Here is a 23,168-nt window from a genome sequence, read left to right on the forward strand (position 1 = left end):
CAGTGGTCGTAACCATGGATACATAAGGTCCTGCAATTCCTGCACATGAGGAAAGAAACCTAGCGAATCAGAAAAACTATACTACATTTCAAATTGGAGGTATTTACTAATATTATTATTACGCCTAATACATATTGGGATAGGATCTTGGAAATTGGAATACCCCTTTAATTGATAAAATTGATAATTAGTACAGTATTTAAATTATGCAAATTGTCAACTCTCACTTATGGGTGTGATTGGGCATTTTCTCTTGTGCCACCCATAAGGCCCAGCGTCTCTGACTTCACATTACCAGTTGCTTTTAAAATTAAATATTAGCTCAAATGATTTTGTGTTACAATCAGGCTACTGGTGTCTTACATCTCCTCAATATGTAGCTTGTACCATGTGGTTTTTCATTAGTATAAGCAGCAATACAAATAAAATAATGTCAGTCTGTGGACTAAAGCTCTGCCACGCAGATTCAATCTGTAGGAAGTAAAAATACCTGCTCACTACAAGTGACAAAAATGGTATATTATCATCTTTCTATTCACTTCACACCAAAGGAATTCCATAAATGTCACTTTTTAAATAAAAACAATTCTACATTAATTATCTATAGAAATATTTAGTAAAAAGTGTGGATTTCCCATTCTCACCTATTTCAATCAGCTCTTTATAAAAATTATTTTGAAGTGCTCTCTTTAGCTTTATTGTGGTCTGGTTGGAAAATGGAACAACAAATAGAATAGTATGGACTTAACGAAGATAGTGAACAAGCCATAACCCTAACGGGTTAATTAAGGCCTGAAACTTTGGTCAAAGTTATCTGAGCACACAGATTTCCAAGGATGCTCAAACTTTTGCAACAGCCTATGTTCCTTTTTGTCATTTTTAAAATGTAAAAAATGAAAAAAAATTATATAATAATCAGTGTGTATATATATACTGTGTGTACTGTGTGTACAGCTCCAAAATTTTCAGTTTGTCTGATTTTTTGTCTTTATAGGTATATTTTTGAGTAAAATGTAAATTGTTCTTTTAGTCTATAAACTTATGACAACATGTCTCCGGATTTCCGAGCAATAAATTTAGTATTTTTTTTCTGACAAAGAAAAATGTTCACAATGAAAAAAACCCCCCCAGTGCTTTCAGACCTCAAATAATGCAAAGAAAACAAGTTCATAATCATTTAGAAACAACAATACTAATGTTTTAACTCAGGAAGAGTTCAGAAATCAATATTTTGTGGAATAACCATGATTTTTAATTACAGCTTTCATGCGTCTTGACATGCTTTCCACCAGTCTTTCACACTGCTTCTGGCGCAAACATTTAAAGCAGTTCTTCTTTGTTTGATGGCTTGTGACTATCCATCATCCTCTTGATTACATTCCAGAGGTTTTCAATGGGGTTCACGTCTGGAGATTGGGCTGCCCATGACAGGGTTTTGATGTGGTGGTCTCTTAATTTTTGCCAGCGCTATATATTTAAAAATACAATGAAAATTTGTCTTCTTTAACCCCTTAAGCCCCGAGGGTGGTTTGCACGTTAATGACCGGGCCAATTTTTACAATTCTGACCACTGTCTCTTTATGAGGTTATAACTCTGGATTGCTTCAACGGATCTTGGCAATTCTGACACTGTTTTCTTGTGACATATTGTACTTCATGATAGTGGTAAAATTTATTCGATATAACTTGCGTTTATTTGTGAAAAAAATGTAAATTTGGCAAAAGTTTTGAAAATTTCGCAATTTTCCAACTCTGAATTTTTATGCCCTTAAATCACAGAGATATGTCATGCAAAATACTTAATAAGTAACATTTCTCACATGTCTACTTTACATCAGCACAATTTTGGAACCAACATTTTTTTTTGTTAGGGAGTTATAAGGGTTAAAAGTTGACCAGCAATTTCTCATTTTTACAACACCATTTTTTTTAGGGACCACATCTCATTTGAAGTCATTTTGAGGAGTCTATATGATAGAAAATACCCAAGTGTGACACCATTCTCAAAACTGCACCCCTCAAGGTGCTCAAAACCACATTCAAGAAGTTTATTAACCCCTCAGGTGTTTCACAGGAATTTTTGGAATGTTTAAATAAAAATGAACATTTAACTTTTTTTCACACAAAATTTATTTCAGCTCCAATTTGTTTTATTTTACCAAGGGTAACAGGAGAAAATGGACCCCAAAAGTTGTTGTACAATTTGTCCTGAGTACGCTGATACCCCATATGTGGGGGTAAACCACTGATTGGGCGCATGGCAGAGCTCGGATGTTACGTTTGCAGAGCCCCTGATGTGCGTAAACATTGAACCCCCCCACAAGTGATACCATTTTGGAAAGTAGACCCCCTAAGGAACTTATCTAGATGTGTGGTGAGCACTTTGACCCAACAAGTGCTTCACAGAAGTTTATAATGCAGAGCCGTAAAAATAAAAAATCATGTTTTTTCACAAAAATGATCTTTTCACCTCCAATTTTTCATTTTCCCAAGGGTAAGAGAAGAAATTGGACCCCAAAAGTTGTTGTGCAATTTGTCCTGAGTACGCTGATACCCCACATGTGGGGGTAAACGACTGTTTGGGCGCATGGCAGAGCTTGGAAGGGAAGGAGCGCCATTTGACTTTTCAATGCAAAATTGACTGGAATTGAGATGGGACACCATGTCTCGTTTGGAGAGCCCCTGATGTGCCTAACCATTAAAAACCCCCACAAGTGACACCATGTTGGAAAGTAGACCCCCTAAGGAACTTATCTAGATGTGTTTTGAGAGCTTTGAACCCCCAAGTGTTTCACTACAGTTTACAACGCAGAGCCGTGAAAATAAAAAATCTTTTTTTCCCACAAAAATGATTTTTAGCCCCCCAAATTTTTATTTTCCCAAGGATAACAAGAGAACTTGGACCCCAAAAGTTGTTGTCCAATTTGTCCCGAGTACGCTGATACTCCATATGTTGGGGTAAACTACTGTTTGGGCGCACGGGAGAGCTCGGAATGGAAGGAGCACTGTTTTATCTTTTCAACGCAGAATTGGCTGGAATTGAGATTGGACGCATGTCGCGTTTGGAGAGCCCCTGATGTGCCTGAACAGTGGAAACTCCTCAATTCTACCTGAAACCCTAATCCAAACACACCCCTAACCCTAATCCCAACGGTAACCCTAACCACACCCCTAACCCTGACACACCCCTAACCCTAATCCCAACCATAAATGTAATCCAAACCCTAACCCTAACTTTAGCCCCAACCCTAACCCTAACTTTAGCCCCAACCCTAACCTTAACCCTAGCCCTAACCCTAGCCCTAACCCTAACGGGAAAATGGAAATAAATATTTTTTTTTAATTTTATTATTTTTCCCTAACTAAGGGGGTGATGAAGGGGGGTTTGATTTACTTTTATAGTTTTTTTTATATCGGATTTTCATGATTGGCAGCTGTCACACACTAAAAGACGCTTTTTATAGCAAAAAAGTTTTTGCGTCTCCACATTTGGAGACCTATAATTTTTCCATATTTTGGTCCACAGAGTCATGTGAGGTCTTGTTTTTTGCGGGACGAGTTGACGTTTTTATTGGTATCATTTTCGGACACTTGACAGTTTTTGATCGCTTTTTATTCCGATTTTTCTGAGGCAGAATGACCAAAAACCAGCTATTCATGAATTTCTTTTGGGGGAGGCGTTTATACCGTTCCACGTTTGGTAAAATTGATAAAGCAGCTTTATTCATCGGGTCAGTACGATTACAGCGATATCTCATTTATATTTTTGTGCTTTTATACGATAAAAGCTATTTTATAGAAAAAATAATTATTTTGGCATTGCTTTATTCTGAGGACTATAACTTTTTTATTTTTTTGCTTATGATGCTGTATGGTGGCTTGTTTTTTGCGGGACAAGATGACGTTTTCAGCGGTATCATGCTTATTTATATCCATCTTTTTGTTCGCGTGTTATTCCACTTTTTGTTCAGCGGTATGATAATAAAGCGTTGTTTTTTGGCTCGTTTTTTTTTTTTCTTACGGTGTTCACTGAAGGGGTTAACTAGTGGGACAGTTTTATAGGTTGGGTCGTTACGGACGCGGCGATACTAAATATGTGTACTTTTATTAGTTTTTTTTAAAATTTAGATAAAGAAATGTATTTATGGGAATAATATATTTTTTTTTTCTTTATTTAGGAATTTTTTTAATGTTTTTTTTACACATGTGGAATTTTTTTTTTTTACTTTGTCCCGTGGGGGACATCACAGATCGCTTATCAGCGCCTGCAGTGGACCCGGAAGTAATCCCTGCAGGACCCGGATGCAGCCCCGCAGCCATTTTGGTTCCGGGGCCTGCAGGGATAGGAGGTAAGAGACGCTCGGAGCAACGCGATCACATCGCATTGCTCCGGGGGTCTCAGGGAAGCCCGCACGGAGCCCCCTCCCTGTGCGATGCTTCCCTATACCGCCGGAACACTGCGATCATGTTTGATCGCAGTGTGCCGGGGGTTAATGTGCCGGGGGCGGTCCGTGACCGCTCCTGGCACATAGTGCCGGATGTCAGCTGCGATAGTCAGCTGACACCCGGCCGCGATCGGCCACGCTCCCCCCGTGAGCGTGGCCAATCGCATATGACATACTATCCAGTCGGTGGGAATTAAGGCCCACCCCACCTCGACGGGATAGTACGTCATATGGGATTAAGGGGTTAACTTTAGGCCTTTTAGAGATCGTTTCCTCTTCAACTTGCTTAACTATTCACAATAACAGTAATTTTAACCAGGGGTGCCCAAACTCTTGCATGACACTATATGCCTAGTTCATTGTCTTTAGAAACAATGTGAATTTCTCTGGAAAGTAATTAATGAGGCCAAAAACTAGATGCTGAGAACAAAAATAGTATTTGGAAAATATTTACTTGGGGAATGCGAATTCAAACAAAAGTATTTGTTCGATCACCTGTGATATATAACATTATGAACCAGTATGCTATTTTGTATTTATGGCACATTCTGTGCAACCTTTTCCTTTGCATATGAATGTGTTATGTCTCACTCGGAGAGACACTGGCACAATGCTTAGACTGTGCACAGGTCCTAATAAAGAGCCTCTTGACAAAGTCCATCTTTGAAAGCCAAAATAAATTTGGGGTATATATGCTGACATTATAAAAAATGATATATATGTGTGTATATAGTGTATGTATATATTTGGGGGGATATACTGAACAGGGACCCAGGAGTTAAAGGGGCCCACTAACTTTATATCTCCAAAGCAGCAAGCAGCTTTAGTCATAGACACACAATTGGACGGCAAACTGCCATATCCTGTTCTTGCACAGGGGCCCCCTTCTGTCTGTGTTGATCACTGACACAGATGCTTCTCACAAAATTAGAATATCATCAAAAAGTTAATTTCATTTCTTCAATACAAAAAGTGAAACTCATATATTATATAGAGTCATTACAAACAGAGTGATCTATTTCATGTATTTATTTCTGTTAAAGTTGATGATTATGGCTTACAGCCAATGAAAACCTAAAAGTCATTATCTCAGTAAATTAGAATGATTAACAAAAACACTTGCAAAGGTTTCCTAAGCATTTAAAAAGGTCCCTTAGTTAGTTTCAGTTGTCTCCACAATCATGGTGAAGACTGTTGACTTGACAGATGTCCAGAAGGCAGCCATTAACACACTCCACAAGGCGGGTAATCCACAAAAAGTCATTGCTAAAGAAACTGGCTGTTTAAGGTTTGAGGTTGAATGTGGAGCAGGTGTGTTAAATTTGGTGTTATCGCTCTTACACACTCTCATATTGGTCACTGGACATTCAGCATGGCACCTCATGGCAAAGAACTCTTAGGATCTGAAAAAAAAGAATTGTTGCTCTACATGAAGATGGCCGAGGCTATAAGAAGATTGCCAACACCCTGACACTGATCTGCAGCCCGGTGGCCAAGACCATACAGCGGTTTAACAAGACAGGTTGCATTCAGAGCTGGCCTCGCCATGGTCTACCAAACAAGTGAGTGCACGTGCTCAGCATCATGTCCAGAGGTTGTTTTGTCAGAATAGATGAGTATGAATGCTGCCAGCACTGCTGCTGAGGTTAAAGGGGTGGGGGTTCAGCCTATCAGTGTTCAGACCATATGCCACTGCACACTGCAACACACTGCTCTGTCATCCCAGAAGGAAGCCTCTTCTAAAGATTATGCACAAGAAAAATTCAAACACTTTGCTGATGGTGTCAAGTGTGTGTGATGGCAACATGTTCTGTGACATCCAGAAGCAGAGCATGATCCTCTCCCTTCAAAAACTGAGTTGCAGGGCACTATTAAAACATGATAACAACCCACGAACACACCTCCAAGACTACCACTGCCTTGCTAAAGAAACTGAGGGTAAAGGTGCTGGACAGTCCAAGCATGTCTCCAGACCTAAACGTAAGATGGAGGAGCACAAGGTCTCTAACATCTACCAGCTCCGTGATGTCGTCATGGAGGAGTGGAAGAGGATTCTAGTGGCAACCTGTGAAGCTCTAGTGAAGTCCATGCCCAATAGAGTTAAGGCAGTGCTTGAAAATAATGGTGGCCACACAAAATATTGACACTTATGCACAATTTGGCCATTTTCACTTAGGGATGTGCTCACTTTTGTTGCCAGCGGTCTAGACATTAATGGCTGTGTGTTGAGTTATTTAGAAGGCACATCAAATATACACTGTTATACAAGTTGTACACTGACTACTTACATTGTATCAAAGTGTCATATCTGCAATGTTGTCCCATGAAAAGATAGAATAAAATATTTACAAAAATGTGAGGGGTGCACTCACTTTTCTGAGATACTTCATGTACAGTTAAAACCAGAAGTTTACATACACTATATAAAAAGAAATATATGCATCTTTTTCTCAATATCTGACATGAAATCAGAATAAACCTTTCCCGTTTTAGGTCAGTTAGGATTACCATAATTATTAATATTTGCCAAATGCCAGAATAATGAGAGAATGTTTTAAGGCATTTTTATTAGTTACTGCAAAGTCAAAAGTTTACATACATTTCATTAGTATTTGGTACCATTGCCTTTAAACTGAATGACTTGGGTCAAACGTTTGGGATATCCTTCCACGAGCTTCTCACAATAGTTGGTAGGAATTTGGGTCCATTCCTTCTGACAAAACTGGTGTAACTCATCCAGGTTTGTAGGTCACCTTACTCGAACCTGCCTTTTCAGCTTTGCCCATATATTTTCAATAGGATTGAGATAAGGGCTTTGTGATGGCCACTCCAAAACATTGACTTTGTTATCCCTAAGCCACTTTGTTACCATTTTGGCAGCATTCTTCAGGTCATTGTCCGTTTGGAAGACCCATTTCCGCTCAAGCTTTAACTTCCTGGCTGATGTCTTGACATGTTGCTTCAGTATTACCACATAATCTTCTTTTCTCATGATGCCATCTATTTTCTGAAGTGCACCAGTCCCTTATGCAGAAAAACAACCCACAACATGATGATACCACCCCCGTGTTTCACAGTTGGGATGGTGTTCTTTGGCTTCCAAGCTTCTCCTTTTTTCTTTCAAACGTAACAATGGTCATTATGCCCAAAAAGTTCCATTTTAGTTTCATCAGACCACAGGACATGTCTAAAAAAAAGCTATTTGTTCCTGTGTGCGTTTGCAAACATTAATCTTTCTTTTTATGTTTCTTTTGGATTAATTGCTTCTTCCTGGCAGAGGGGCCTTTCAGTCCATGTTGATACAGTACTCGTTTCATTGAGGATATTGACACAATCTTACCAACGTCCACCATCATCTTCACAAGGTCTTTTTCTTTTGTCTTTGGATTGATATGCACCTTCAGGAATCTTGAAATTGTACCCAAGGTTGAGCCAGACTTGTGCATGTTCACAGTTCTCTTCCTGATATCTTGGCTGATTTCTTTAGACTTTCCCATGATACAAAACAAAGAAGCAGTGTGTTTCAGGTGTGCATTAAAATACATCCACAGGTGTGTCTCTAATTAACTCAGATGTTGCCACAAAAACAGAGTCACAAGCGTCCAAACACATGACATCATCATATGGGCAGTCCAGAATTGTTTAAAGGGAAAGTAATCTTAGTTTATATAATCTTTTGACGTTGCAGTAAGTAATAAAAATGTCCTAACACATTATCGCTTTTATTAATCTGGCATTTTGCAAATAATAATTATGGTAATCCTAATTGATCTAAAATGGCAAAGGTTTATTCCGATTTCATGTCAGATATTGAGAAAAACATGCATATGTGTCTTTTTATATAGTGCAAAAGACAGATTTTAATTTTTTGTTTTCAGTCTCCCCTATCTCACTACCTACAGATATATATATGAAATCAGTACATGTGTTAGATCACCATCATTAAAAAGTTTATATGTTCTCCCTATGCTTCCTTGGGTTTCACTAGTCGCCTCACACACAAAAATATACTAAGAAGTTAATTGGTTTCCCATAAAATTGACCAATGTGTTTGTCTAAAAATAGGATAAAAGTAAGCCTGATTGCGGATAAGAGTTTGATGGAAATGGTGACAAACTCTGTACAAAGTTACAGAATATGTGAGCACCATATAAGGGTTGTGGTGCCAAAGGGCATCTATAGACAGGAATTAAAGAAATGAAATGCCCCAGTAACTGTGCACCCTCCCAAAGGTGCTTTAGAGATTTGCCATTGAACATAAAGAGCCAATATGGCGAACCTTGTACAGATATACAAATTTATTTAGCTTTTATGCCTGTATTTTGTTTTATAATGATGCCAAAGAGGAAAAACAGAGTTGGTATTTTCAGTTTGTCCTCTGTTCACATCTTGATCGGAATATATAGAGAGGAACCCAATGCACAAAAAAAACACATGGGCCTCGATTTGTCATTTGTGGGAGGCGGTGGGGGGGACTGGTAGCTTTAAATTATTATTTTTTTTGTCTTATGGTACTTGTTGCAGGTTTTTGTGCAAATTTTTTATAATGATGCACGTGATATATGAATTTTGCGTACAATTAAAACTTTTCTTTATTTTTATCTGTGATCTGTTTAGTGATGACTGTTTAGTACAAAAACTGGCATGTTCCACTAAAATGGGGCACAATTTGAGCAAAAATTTGTGCCACACATAAAATAAACACTAGGGAAATCTGGAGTACTTTTGCACAAAAATGTGTGATTATTAAATTGGCACAGTTGGTGAATCAGCTGAAAAATATCAGAAAATCCCAAATCTCACCCACACTGGTGAATATATATATATATATATATATATATATATATATATATATATATATATATATATATATATATATATATATATATATATATACAGGTCCTTCTCAAAAAATTAGCATATAGTGTTAAATTTCATTATTTACCATAATGTAATGATTACAATTAAACTTTCATATATTATAGATTCATTATCCACCAACTGAAATTTGTCAGGTCTTTTATTGTTTTAATACTGATGATTTTGGCCTACAACTCCTGATAACCCAAAAAACCTGTCTCAATAAATTAGCATATCAAGAAAAGGTTCTCTAAACGACCTATTACCCTAATCTTCTGAATCAACTAATTAACTCTAAACACATGCAAAAGATACCTGAGGCTTTTAAAAACTCCCTGCCTGGTTCATTACTCAAAACCCCCATCATGGGTAAGACTAGCGACCTGACAGATGTCAAGAAGGCCATCATTGACACCCTCAAGCAAGAGGGTAAGACCCAGAAAGAAATTTCTCAACAAATAGGCTGTTCCCAGAGTGCTGTATCAAGGCACCTCAATGGTAAGTCTGTTGGAAGGAAACAATGTGGCAGAAAACGCTGTACAACGAGAAGAGGTGACCGGACCCTGAGGAAGATTGTGGAGAAGGACCGATTCCAGACCTTGGGGAACCTGAGGAAGCAGTGGACTGAGTCTGGTGTGGAAACATCCAGAGCCACCGTGCACAGGCGTGTGCAGGAAATGGGCTACAGGTGCCGCATTCCCCAGGTAAAGCCACTTTTGAACCATAAACAGCGGCAGAAGCGCCTGACCTGGGCTACAGAGAAGCAGCACTGGACTGTTGCTAAGTGGTCCCAAGTACTTTTTTCTGATGAAAGCAAATTTTGCATGTCATTCGGAAATCAAGGTGCCAGAGTCTGGAGGAAGACTGGGGAGAAGGAAATGCCAAAATGCCTGAAGTCCAGTGTCAAGTACCCAGTCAGTGATGGTGTGGGGTGCCATGTCAGCTGCTGGTGTTGGTCCACTGTGTTTCATCAAGGGCAGGGTCAATGCAGCTAGCTATCAGGAGATTTTGGAGCACTTCATGCTTCCTGGCACCTGCTCACAGTGCCAAAACCACTGGTAAATGGTTTACTGACCATGGTATTACTGTGCTCAATTGGCCTGCCAACTCTCCTGACCTGAACCCCATAGAGAATCTGTGGGATATTGTGAAGAGAAAGTTGAGAGACGCAAGACCCAACACTCTGGATGAGCTTAAGGCCGCTATTGAAGCATCCTGGGCCTCCATAACATCTCAGCAGTGTCACAGGCTGATTGCCTCCATGCCACGCCACATTGAAGCAGTCATTTCTGCCAAAGGATTCCCGACCAAGTATTGAGTGCATAACTGAACATTATTATTTGATGGTTTTTTTGTTTGTTATTAAAAAACACTTTTATTTGATTGGACGGGTGAAATATGCTAATTTATTGAGACAGGTTTTTTGGGTTATCAGGAGTTGTATGCCAAAATCATCAGGATTAAAACAATAAAAGACCTGACAAATTTCAGTTGGTGGATAATGAATCTATAATATATGAAAGTTTAATTGTAATCATTACATTATGGTAAATAATGAAATTTAACACTATATGCTAATTTTTTGAGAAGGACCTGTATATATATATATTTTTTTTTTTCTATTTTTTTTTTTTAAGTAAATAATGTTATTTTAGAAAAGTCACAAAATAAAATTATTAGATGCAAATCGCAAAAAGGGGAAAAACACCAGAAGCTGAGCACAAAAGGCACTAATGAAATGACTTGGGCCCACTGTGGACAGCTAGCTTCACTAGTGTTTTGCACTAGGTATGCACATTGATGGTCATAGTCTTTTACAACTGAAAGGAAAAAATGGGACCAGAGTACAAAGGGCTGAGTGATTAATGTTGACATCAATTTATCTTTTGGTCTATGCGCTAGAAAGGCCCAAAATACCTTGAGAATTAAAGGTTTAAAATAAAAAGACTAAATTGTCTACTCTTATTAAGACTTCTTTGCAATGATGTGACCTCTCTGATTTAGTTACGTAACTTAGTCAGAAAGACACAAGTCTATAAAAGCTGTCCACAACCTGTCCCCTCATTACATCTCTTACGTAATCTCCTACTATCTCCCCGCACGTAATCGCCAGTCCTCACAAGACCTCCTTTTTTAGCTCTTGCCTTGCCTGCTTGTCACGCAATCATCTTAAAGAATAAAAGAGAATTGCGCAAGTCATCTTGAAGTCTCTACCCCAATTAAATAGACCTTCAACCACTCTTTCAAACCTTAAAATGCAAAAACACCTTATAAAAAAACACCACTTCAGAAAAGCCTACAATCTACAATAACCCTACTACCACTACACCGCTATATGAGCAGCTTCTACGGCTTCTATCCTCAACTAATGTCTGCTTCCCTTGTAGATTGTAATCCCTCGTGGGCAGGGTTCACTCTCTCTATACCAGTCTCTCATATATTTAGCCATGTTTAATTGTACTGGTTGTGTATCTTGTGTTTTATACATATTTTTTATGAAACCTATGTACATAAGCATGTACGGTGCCCTTAAATTAAGGGCACTAAAAAATAATAATCATAACACGCTGCTATCCTGCACTGATGATCAAAAGATTAACCATTAAAAAACAATTGCTCCTCCTGGATTCAAAGTTTCCCCATCTAAACAAAACCCTTACTCGCTCAATCTGACTTGTTTAACTTCACTGTCATAATCAACTATAAAACGTGCATTCTACATTCCTACGATGAGCTGAAAACAAAACTCTCCCTCTCTTACATTATTTCAATATATTAAAATTATGCACTTTGCCTCATCGTTATTCCACGGTCTACAGACCTCCATTCCTACCTCCTTTGAAAGATGCAAGAATAGTTCAACAACAAGAGGTTTAATATCTAGTATTTACAATATTCTACAGGCTCCAGACACAGATTCCCTAACTAGACACTCTTATATGCTCAAATGGGAGGACTATCTGGGTAAAACACTGACCGTGGTAGAATGGAGAAATGTTTGGACCAGAGCAGCCAAGACTGCATCTTGTACTTCATACAAAGAAAATTAGTACAAAATCCTTCATGTCTGGTACCATATGCCTGAATTTTTACATAAAATGGACCCATCTATTCCTTCCCTTTGCTGGCATTGCGTCCTGTCTAGAGGTTCTATATTTCACATTTTTTGGGACTGTCCACGGATTAAACCGTTCTGGGTGATAGTCCAACTCCTCACTAAGCAAGTTTTTGGAGTGGCTCTCCCATTAAGTCCTCAGCTCTTTCTATTAAATATTTTCCTTGAATTCATATCCAAGAGATCCATTACATTGCTTTTACGTATGTTAACAGCAGCACGCTGTTTCATTGCCTACCACTGGAAGCAAAGCTCTCAACCTTCCCAACTAGATCTATATTCTCCAATCAAGGATATCAGGAACCTTGAATACCGGGCAGCCCTTAATGAGAATACTGTAGAGAGATATAACCTTGGTTAGTCTCCTTGGGTTTCCTTTTGGGCCATGTTAAATATATGACCTCTATGAGATGGCTAGAACTAGGTCGTAACATGCCACATCATTTCCCCCCTTTCATTTTGTCTAAGTCTGTGTGTTTGGTTATAAAATTTTACTCTTTATCTACTTGAAAATGTTTAACTATTACTATAGTATAAGATTGGTTGTTAACCTATAAATGATAGTGAAAAATCTAAAATGCTTAATTAATTTTTCTTTCCTGTAAAATTTGAAATCTTTTCAATAAAAATTACAATTTAAAAAAACAAAGCCCTTAGGTTTTGTTCATGCACTGCATCTTTTTTCTTCCACGTTTTTCAATGGAAAAAAATGCTGCAATTTACAATATTACCAAAATGAATGAGATTTCTGAAATCTCATGCACATGCTAGCTACTTTTCCCTTGCAGATTTGAACCATCAAAATGTTTTTTTTTTCAATTCTGCAGACTCTTTCAGCGTTTCTGTAACATTTTTGAACCCATTATGGGTAAAAACGCAATAAGAAACACATTTAAAAAAAAAGTATTTAACTCATTTTTTCAGACAGTACTTTGGTTTTTGGTGCAGAAAAATCTGAACAAGATGAAGAAACTATCACTTATATTTTGTTATATTGTATCTTTGTTGGTGATTCATTGAACAAGTTTTCCAATGTGTGACAGCGTGAAACAGTAGACAGTGGGAAGGAGCTGCACACCTAAAGGCATATGGAGATGCTTCAAATGGAATTTAATTGCCAGGATTTTATATCTATTGCTTAAGCATAGTAAGTACAGTATTACATAACGTTTCAGGTGAAGAAGACCAGGATGCCTTGATAGAGATGGATCCTGCTTGCCCTTGTTTGGGGAAGCTCACTCCACACCCTGGATCACCTTATCCTACATGCAGTGAACACAGCCTATGCATTGGATGAAGGGTTTTTCACTAAAAACGTTATGCAATACTCTACTTACTGCGGTGTAACCAATGGATATGAAATACTGTCAATAAAGGCACATGGAGATGCTGCAAATAGAATTTATTAACAGTATTTCAGCTACACCGCAGTAAGTACAGTATTAAAGTGTCATGTAAAAGTTTGGCCACCCCTGGTCAAAATTACTGTTACTGTGAACAGTTAAAGGGAACCTATCACCCCGTTTTTTAAAGATTAGATAAAAATAGTGTGAAATAGGGGCAGAGCTGGGCTTTACATTAGTGCCTCTTTGGTGCCTTTACACCCCTGTTAGGCTGCCGAAATACCTAAGTGAAGTGTCCGTTTTGACCTGTCACTCAAGCTGGTTAGGTCGGATGGGCGTGGTCACAGCGCTGTTTGTCCCCCAGGATCCTGCTCATCATTACGTTGGTGGCGTAGTGGTGTGCGCATGTCCAGCAGATGAATCCACTGCCCAGGAGATGAATAGCGGCGCGGTCTTCACTATTCAGCCGTTTACCGGTGGGCGCGGCCATCTCCATCTGCGCACGCGCGGAATCCCGCGGCCATTTTCCTGAAGCCCCTGGCAGCAGAGCGCTCCATCTGCGCAGGCGCGGCCACAGGAAAGATGGCCGTGCCCACCGGTAAACGGCTGAATAGCGAAGACCAGCGCCGCTATTCATCTCCTGGGCAGTGGATTCATCTGCTGGACATGCGCACACCACTACGCCACCAACGTAATGATGAGCAGGATCCTGGGGGACAAACAGCGCTGTGACCACGCCCATCCGACCTGACCAGCTTGAGTGACAGGTCAAAACGGACACTTCACTAAGGTATTTCGGCAGCCTAACAGGGGTGTAAAGGCACCAAAGAGGCACTAATGTAAAGCCCAGCTCTGCCCCTATTTCACACTATTTTTATCTAATCTTTAAAAAACGGGGTGATAGGTTCCCTTTAAGCAAGTTGAAGTTGAAATGATTTCTAAAAGGCCTAAAGTTAAAGATTGCATATGTCCTTTGTATGTTAGGTAAAAAAACATATTGTCATTGTTTAAATGTTAAAAATTACAAAAAAGAAAATGGGACTATGTAAAAGTTTGAACACCCTTGTAGATTTGTGTGCTCAGATAACTTTGACTAAGGTTTCAGACTTTAATTGGCCTGTTAGGGTTATGGCTTGTTCAATATCCTCGTTAGGTCCATACTATTCCATTTGTTATTCAATTTTCTAACCAGACCACAATAAATCTTAAATCTAAAGAGAGCATTTCAAAATAATTTTATATAGAGCTGATGGAAATAGGTGAGAATGGGAAACCCATACTTTTTACTAAATATTTCTACAGCAAATTAATGTAGAAAGGCCAGGTGAGGCAAATTTCCCAGCTTTATAAAAACCCAAAATCCAAATAATTGAACAACAGGGTCTTGATAAACAAAGAAAAACAAATAGCCCTAAAAAATACCTATTCATATTAATTATTAAAAGTTTAAAAAAAAAAATACTTTCCTAAAAATAGGGAAAGTTGAGGATCTATACTGTAGATGTCAGTGACGTAAAAAAATTGATTGGTGAAAAAATTTTTGTATACCAAAGAACATCACGCCAACCATTAAGCATGGGGGTGAGTCAATCATGCTTTGGGGTTATGTTGCAGCCAATGGAAAGGGGAACATTTCAAGGGTACAGGGAAGAAAAAAGCTGAAGTTGAAAAGAGGATGGCTTCTACAAATATATAATGATCTTAAACACAGGTCAAAATTAACAATAGACTACCTCAAAAGCTGAAGGTTTTACAATGGCCCTCACAGTCCCCTGATCTGAACATCATTGAAAATCTGTGGCTAGACCTCAAAATAGCAGTGTATGCAACATGACCCAGGAATGTCACAGAACTGGAAGAATGGATGAAAATCCCCCAAACAAGAATAGATGACTCTTACTTTCAAAAGGGGGTGCTATCCATGCAGGGAGCCCAAACATTTGCTTTCGCCCATTTTCTTTTTTGTAATTTTTAAAGTGTAACAGATAAAAAAAATATTTTGTTTTGCCTAAAATATAAAGGAAATGCGTCATCTTTAACTTTAGGCCTTTTACAGATCAATTTATCTTCAACTTGTTTAACTTTTCACAATAACAGTAATTTTGACCAGGGGTGCCCAAACTTTCAACCCCTTTCTGACATTTGATGTACTATCCCATCGAGGTGACCTGGGCCCGTATGACCATTGACGGTATAGTGCATCATACGCGATCAGCCGCGCTCACAGGGGAATGCGGACGATCGCGGCCGGGTGTCAGATGACTATCACAGCTGACACCATGTGCTAGGAGCGGTCACGGACCGCTCCCGGCACTTTAACCCCTGGAACACTGCGATCAAACAAGATCGCATTGTTCCGGAGGCATAGGGAAGCATCGCGCATGGAGGGAGCTCCCTGCCTGCTTCTCTGAGACCCTCAGAACAAGGCAATGTGATTGCCTTATTCCAAGGGTCTCTTCCCTGCAGACCCCCGGATCCAAGATGGCCGTGGGGTCCTTCTGGGTCCTGCAGGGAGGTGGCTTGTCAGTGCCTGCTGAGAGCAGGACCTGAGATGCCTCCTTCACTGCCTGTCAGATCGCTGATCTGACACAGTGCTGTGCAAAGTGTCAGATCAGCGATATGACACTATATAGTGATGTCCCACCCTGGGACAAAGTAAAAAAGTTTTAAAAAAAATTAACATGTGTAAAAATAATTTTTTTTAAATTCCTAAATAAAGAAAAATAAATAAATATTTTTCCAGAAAATACATTTCTTTATGTAAATAGAAAACAACAATAAAAGTAAACATATTTAGTATCGCCCTGTCCGTAATGACCCGACCTATAAAACTGTCCCACTAGTTAACCCGTTTAGTGAACCCCTTAAAAAAGTCAAAGAAACAATGCTTTATCATCATACCGCCGAACAAAACGTGGAATAACACGCAATCAAAAAGACGTATATAAATAAACGTGGTACTGCTGAAAACGACATCTTGTACCACAAAAAACAATCCACCATACAGCATCATCAGCAAAAAATTTAAAAAGTTATAGCTCGCAGAATAAAGCAATGCAAAAATAATTATTTTTTTATATAAAATTGTTTTTATTGTATAAAAGCACCAGAACATAAAAAAATATAAATGAGGTATCGCTGTAATCATACTAAACCGAAGAATAAAGCTGCTTTATCAATTTTACCAAACGAGGAACGGTATAAACGTCCCCCAAAAGAAATTCATGAATTGCCGGTTTTTGTTTATGCTGCATCCCAAAAATAATAATAAAAAGCGATCAAAAAAATGTCATGTGCCCGAACATGGTACCAATAAAAATGTCAACTCGTCCCGCAAAAAATAAGACCTCAAATGACTCTGTGGGCCAAAATATGGAAAAATTATAGCTCTCAAACTGTGGTGATGCAAAAGTCTTTTAGCGTGTGACAGCTGCCAAACATAAAAACCCACTATAAATAGTAAATCAAACTCCTATTTATCACCCCCTTAGCTAGGGAAAAATAATAAAATATAAAAATGTATTTATTTCCATTTTTCCATTAGGGTTAGGGCTAAAGTTAGGGTTGGGGCTAAAGCTAGGGTTAGGGTTGAGGCTAATGCTAGGGTTAGGTTTGGGGCTAAGTTAGGTTTGGGGCTAAAGTTAGGATTAGGGTTGGGATTAGGGTTGTGTTAGGGTTAGGTTTGTGGTTAGGGTTATGGTTAGAATTAGGGGTGTGTTGGGGTTAGGGATGGAGTTAGAATTGGGGGGGTTTCACTGTTTAGGCACATTAGGCACTCTCCAAACGCGACATGACGCCCGCAGACCATTCCATCAAAGTCTGCATTCTAAAACATCACTACTTCCCTTCCAAGCCCCAACATGTGCCCATATAGTAGCTTTCTCCCAAGTATGGAGTATGAGCGTACTCAGGACAAATTGAACAACAACTTTTGGGGTCCAATTTCTCCTGTCACCCTTGGGAAAATAAAAAATTGGGGACTAAAAGATCATGTTTTTGGAAAAAATATTTTTTTTTATTTTCACACTCTGGCATTATAAATAGTGATGAGCGAATATACTAGTTGCTTGGATTTTCCTGAGCATGCTCGGGTGGTCTCCGAGTATTTGTGACTGCTCAGAGATTTAGATTTTGCTGACTCAGCTGAATGATTTACTAAATCTTCGAGCAGTCGCAAATACTCTGAGACGACCTGAGCGTGCTTGGGAAAACCCGAGCAACGAGTATACTCGCTCATCACTAGTTATAAACTTTAGTGAAACACCTGGGGGGGTTCAAAGTTCTCACCACACATCTAGACAAGTTCCTTGGGGGTCTAGTTTCCAAAATGGGGTTACTTGTGGGGGTTTCCACTGTTCAGGCACATCAGGGGCTCTCCAAATGTGACATGGTGTCCAATCTCAATTCCAGCCAATTTTGCGTTGAAAAAGTCAAACGGCGCTCCTTCCCTTCTGAGCTCTGCCATGAACCCAAACAGTGGTTTTCCCCCACATATGAGGTATCAGTGTACTCAGGACAAATTGCGCAATAACTTTTGGGGTCTTGTTACCCTTGGGAAAATAAAAATTGGAGGGGAAAAGATCATTTTTATGGAAAACTATGATTTTTTTTTACGGCTCTACGTTATAAACGTCTGTAAAGCCCTTTGGGGTTTGAAGTGCTCACCACACATCTAGATAATTTCCTTAGGGGGGTCTAGTTTCCAAAATGGTGTAATTTGTGAGGGGTTTCCACTGTTTAGGCACATCAGGGGCTCTCCAAACTCGACATGGCATCCAGCCAATTCTGCGTTGAAAAAGTCAAATGGCGCTCCTTCCCATCTGAGCTCATCCATGCGCCCAAACAGTGGTTTACCCCCACATAAGTGGTATCAGCATACTCAAGACAAATCGCACAATAACTTTTAGGGTCCTATTACCCTTGGGAAAATAAATTTTGGGGTGAAAAGATCATTTTTATGGAAAAAAATTATTTTTTTTAATTTTGTGGCTGTACGTTATAAACTTCTGTGAAGCCCTTGGGGATTCAAATCTCTCACCACAGATCTAGATAAGTTCCTTGGGGGGTCTAGTTTCCAAAATGGGGTCACTTGTGGGGGGTTTCCACTGTTTAGGCACATCAGGGGATCTCCAAATGTGACATGGCATCCGATCTCAATTCCAGCCAGCTTTGCGTTGAAAAAGTCAAACGGTGCTCCTTCCCTTTCGTGCTCTGCCATGTGCCGAAATAGTGGTTACCCCCCACATATGGGGTATCAGCGTACTCGGAACAAATTGGACAATAACTTTCCGGGTCCAATTTGTCCTGTTACCCTTTGTAAAATATAAAAATTGGACCTGAAGTAATTTTTTTGTGAAAAAAAGTTAAATGTTCATATTTTTTAAACATTCCAAAAATTCCTGTGAAGCTCCAGAAGGGTTAATAAACTTCTTGAATGTGGTTTTGCACACCTTGAGGGGTGCACTTTTTAGAATGGTGTCACTTTTGGGTATTTTCTATCATATAGACCCCTCAAAAAATGGTGTTGTAAAAATGAGAATTCAACTTAAAAGCCTTCCTAAAAAATTTTGGTTCCAAAATTATGCTGATGTAAAGTAGACAAGTATTTTGTGTGACATATCTGTGTGATTTAAGGGCATGAAAATTCAATGTTGAAAAGTTGAAAAATTTTCTAAATTTTTGCTAGATTTCCATTTTCTTACAAATAATCGCAAGTCACATCAAAGAAATTTTACCACTATCATGAAGTACAATATGTCACGAGAAAACAGTGTCAGAATCACTAGGATGCATGGAAGCATTTTAGAGTTATTACCTCATAAAGGGAGTGTTCAGAATTGTAAAAATTGGCCGGCTCATTAACGTGCAAACCACCCTTGGGGGTAAAGGGGTTAAATGCCACAGTACGTAAAGTTTTAAGTGAACAACCCATCATCCGACGCATAGGCTATGCTCACTGCAAAAAGGGTAAAGTGATCCAGGGTGCGGGGTGAGCTTCCCCCCAACAAGGCCACCAGGATCCCAAGGACAACCAGAAGCCCACTCTGCACCCTGGATCACTTTACAGTGAACATAGCCTATACATCTCATGACGGGTCTTCACCTGAAACATTATGTAATACTGTACTTACCGCAGGTACACAATGGATATGAAATACTGCCAATACATTCTATTTGAAGCATCTCCACATGCCTTTAGGTGCGCAGCTCCTTTCTATCTGTAATTTGCTGAATGTGCCACCTACCCGTTTGATAAGAGAGTTCCATAGTGTCACTGTTGGGGAAGTAAACAATACCGGTCTATAGGGTGATACCTTTATTCCTCTACCTGTAGAGGATGCCTCCTTGTCATTGCTGCAGGACTAGGTAGAAATACTGAAGATCATTAAGCAGACCTCTGTATTGTCCATTGGTCTATTTCTATATAGTGTATAAAATTCAGTGCCTCAAACTGTACAAAATATTTCTATTGTACTGTAGAGAGGCAAAATCATGTTGTCACCACTTGCATGTATGACTAATTGACGGAAATGATAAGTACTAAATTATGGATAAAGCACATCTAGCTCTGTGATATAATTCATGGCTAAACAACTCGATATTTAGAAAATATGATGTACAGTCGTATCTGTATTTTTTCCATTGGTAGCTTTAGTATATAGCTGGGTATAATAATATATATGAATATAAATATAATAGTTTATAAACTGTTTAGACAAATTCTTCATGAAACGCCCAATAATACACAATATATGTCATAATTATTATCTCCTGAGTGAACAAACAAGCCAGAGCCATCATTACAAACTAAAGGCAACCAGACGAGTTGTGCTCCCTTTGATCAGAGGAATGATTCTATGTACAGCAGAATGTAAGTAATTGATATTTGCCAATTAATAGGTTGCATTGAAGAAAGAGTAGAACGTAAGATTCTATAGAACAGTACATGATCTTACCTTATTCATATCAAACGTACGAAACATTTGCTCTATGTAGCTATTGGCTTCTCCACTAAGTCCTCGCAAACCGAAGAACTGCTTGAATTCATGTAGGGTTAGCTGTCCTGATGGACATTCAGTCATGAACTTCTTGTACCAGTGGTGGATTTCCACTGCCTGCAGGTCATCCACCGTAGAGCTGCTTGAACTACCCATTACTTTTATGTTTTATTTCTTTCTAGAAGTAGATTTTTGTTGCGGCTACAATCGCTATTTACAGCTCTTGAGGCTTTCTTCGAAAGGTAAAGGCTTGTGTTTCGGCAGAAGAATAAGTTAGGATGTGTCAACTGATTAAGCAATTACACTTATGCTTTAAGTCCAGATAATTCTTTCAGCTTCTTTGTTCTATTTTGATAGCAGATAAAAATAACTTAGGGTGTTCTGTATTCTGGGGTCTCTCCGTTACTGGCAGTCCCCTCAGCACAGATCCCCTACTATGGGTCTTTCAAAAGTGTTGTATAGTGGCTTTTAAACTGACCCCGGTATGTCTTGGCAGTCACAGGATGCTTAATCCAACCTGATGCCATCCAAAGAAGGAATGTATTCATGTACCATGTTAAGATATTAACAGTGTCAAGGTTAATCTTGGTCTTTACAAGATTACAAGACTCCTGTCAGAGTCCCTGATATGTTTGTCTCAGGGTATTCCTTGTCCCATAAAAAATATGTTTCATAACACTATAAAGTGAATTCAGTCTCTGCTACATATAACAGGAAAAGGCATTATCATCCATATAAGATGTATTATATTGATGTATTATATTACATGATATCTAGGACAATATAAAAAAGTAATTTAATTTTATGCAAAAAATTAAAAAAAATCAAACACATAATAAACATAATATAAAACATAGGTATATTATATGGCCATACTAATGATGTACAGTTCAGATAATCCAAGATCCAGGGTAAACTTTACAAGCGGTACTGAACTCAGAATATCAGATCATAGCTGCTCAGGTTAATCGGATAAATCTTTTCTCCACCTAAAAATAGTCTTGGATGGAAACTTAAATAGCTGGAGAATTATGAGACTAGAGTACGGTTGAGATATACATCCCTTAAGACAGAGAAGCATTGCCTGCTTGGGCGCCACATTTTCAGATTGAACTGATTTAAAGAGAGTCTGTCAGCATTATCCCCCTTCTCAACTGTTAAATGCTCATGTTGATATCTGAAAGATAATATCATCCACACCTTTATCGATGCATTCTGTAGCTCTCTGATAAAAAAAAAATACTGTTTAAATTTGTGTCCAAAAAAAAAGATAAAAGGCTTAACCCCTTCACCCCCAAGGGTGGTTTGCACGTTAATGACCAGGCCAATTTTTACAATTCTGACCACTGTCCCTTTATGAGGTTATAACTCTGGAACGTTTCAACGGATCTTGGCGATTCTGACATTGTTTTCTCGTGACATATTGTACTTCATGATAGTGGTAAAATGTCTTAGATATAACTTGCGTTTATTTGTGAAAAAAACGGATATTTGGCAAAAATTTTGAAAATTTCGCAATTTTCCAACTTTGAATTTTTATGCCCTTAAATCACAGACATATGTCACGCAAAATACTTAATAAGTAACATTTCCCACATGTCTACTTTACATAAGCACAATTTTGGAACCAAATTTTTTTTTTGTTAGGGAGTTATAAGGGTTAAAAGTTGACCAGAAATTTCTCATTTTTACAACACCATTTTTTTTTAGGGACCACATCTCATTTGAAGTCATTTTGAGGGGTCTATATGACAGAAAATACCCAAGTGTGAAACCATTCTAAAAACTGCACCGCTCAAGGTGCTCAAAACCACATTCAAGAAGTTTATTAACCCTTCAGGTGTTTCTCAGGAATTTTTGGAATGTTTAAATAAAAATGAACATTTAACTTTTTTTCACACAAAATTTAATTCAGCTCCAATTTGTTTTATTTTACCAAGGGTAACAGGAGAAAATGGACCCCAAAAGTTGTTGTACAATTTGTCCTGAGTACGCTGAGACCCCATATGTGGGTGTAAACCATTGTTTGGGCGCAGGGCAGAGCTTGGAAGGGAAGGAGCGCCATTTGACTTTTCAATGCAAAATTGACTGGAATTGAGATGGGACGCCATGTTGCGTTTGGAGAGCCCCTGATGTGCCTAAACATTGAAAACCCCCACAAGTGACACCATTTTGGAAAGTAGACCCCTTAAGGAACTTATCTAGATGTGTGTTGAGCACTTTGACCCAACAAGTGCTTCACAGAAGTTTATAATGCAGAGCCGTAAAAATAAAAAATCATATTTTTTCACAAAAATGATCTTTTCGCCCCCATTTTTTTATTTTCCCAAGGGTAAGAAAAGAAATTAGACCACAAAAGTTGTTGTGCAATTTGTCCTGAGTACGAAGATACTCCATATGTGGGGGT

General features: G+C 38.6%; 1 protein-coding gene across 1 annotated transcript in view; it reads right to left on the reverse strand.

Annotated features, from left to right (window-relative positions):
* Nucleotides 1-21,212, reverse strand: part of LOC143773606 (guanylyl cyclase-activating protein 1-like) — a 38,014-nt gene extending 16,802 nt beyond the window's left edge. The window contains exon 1 of the mRNA XM_077261002.1: nucleotides 20,720-21,212. Coding sequence (XP_077117117.1) covers nucleotides 20,720-20,917 — 198 coding nt within the window. The 5' untranslated portion in view covers nucleotides 20,918-21,212. The remainder of the gene's footprint in view (nucleotides 1-20,719) is intronic.
* Between the last annotated feature and the right edge of the window lie 1,956 nt (nucleotides 21,213-23,168).

This window comes from Ranitomeya variabilis, chromosome 5, assembly GCF_051348905.1.
Source record: "Ranitomeya variabilis isolate aRanVar5 chromosome 5, aRanVar5.hap1, whole genome shotgun sequence".
Lineage (NCBI taxonomy): Eukaryota > Metazoa > Chordata > Amphibia > Anura > Dendrobatidae > Ranitomeya > Ranitomeya variabilis.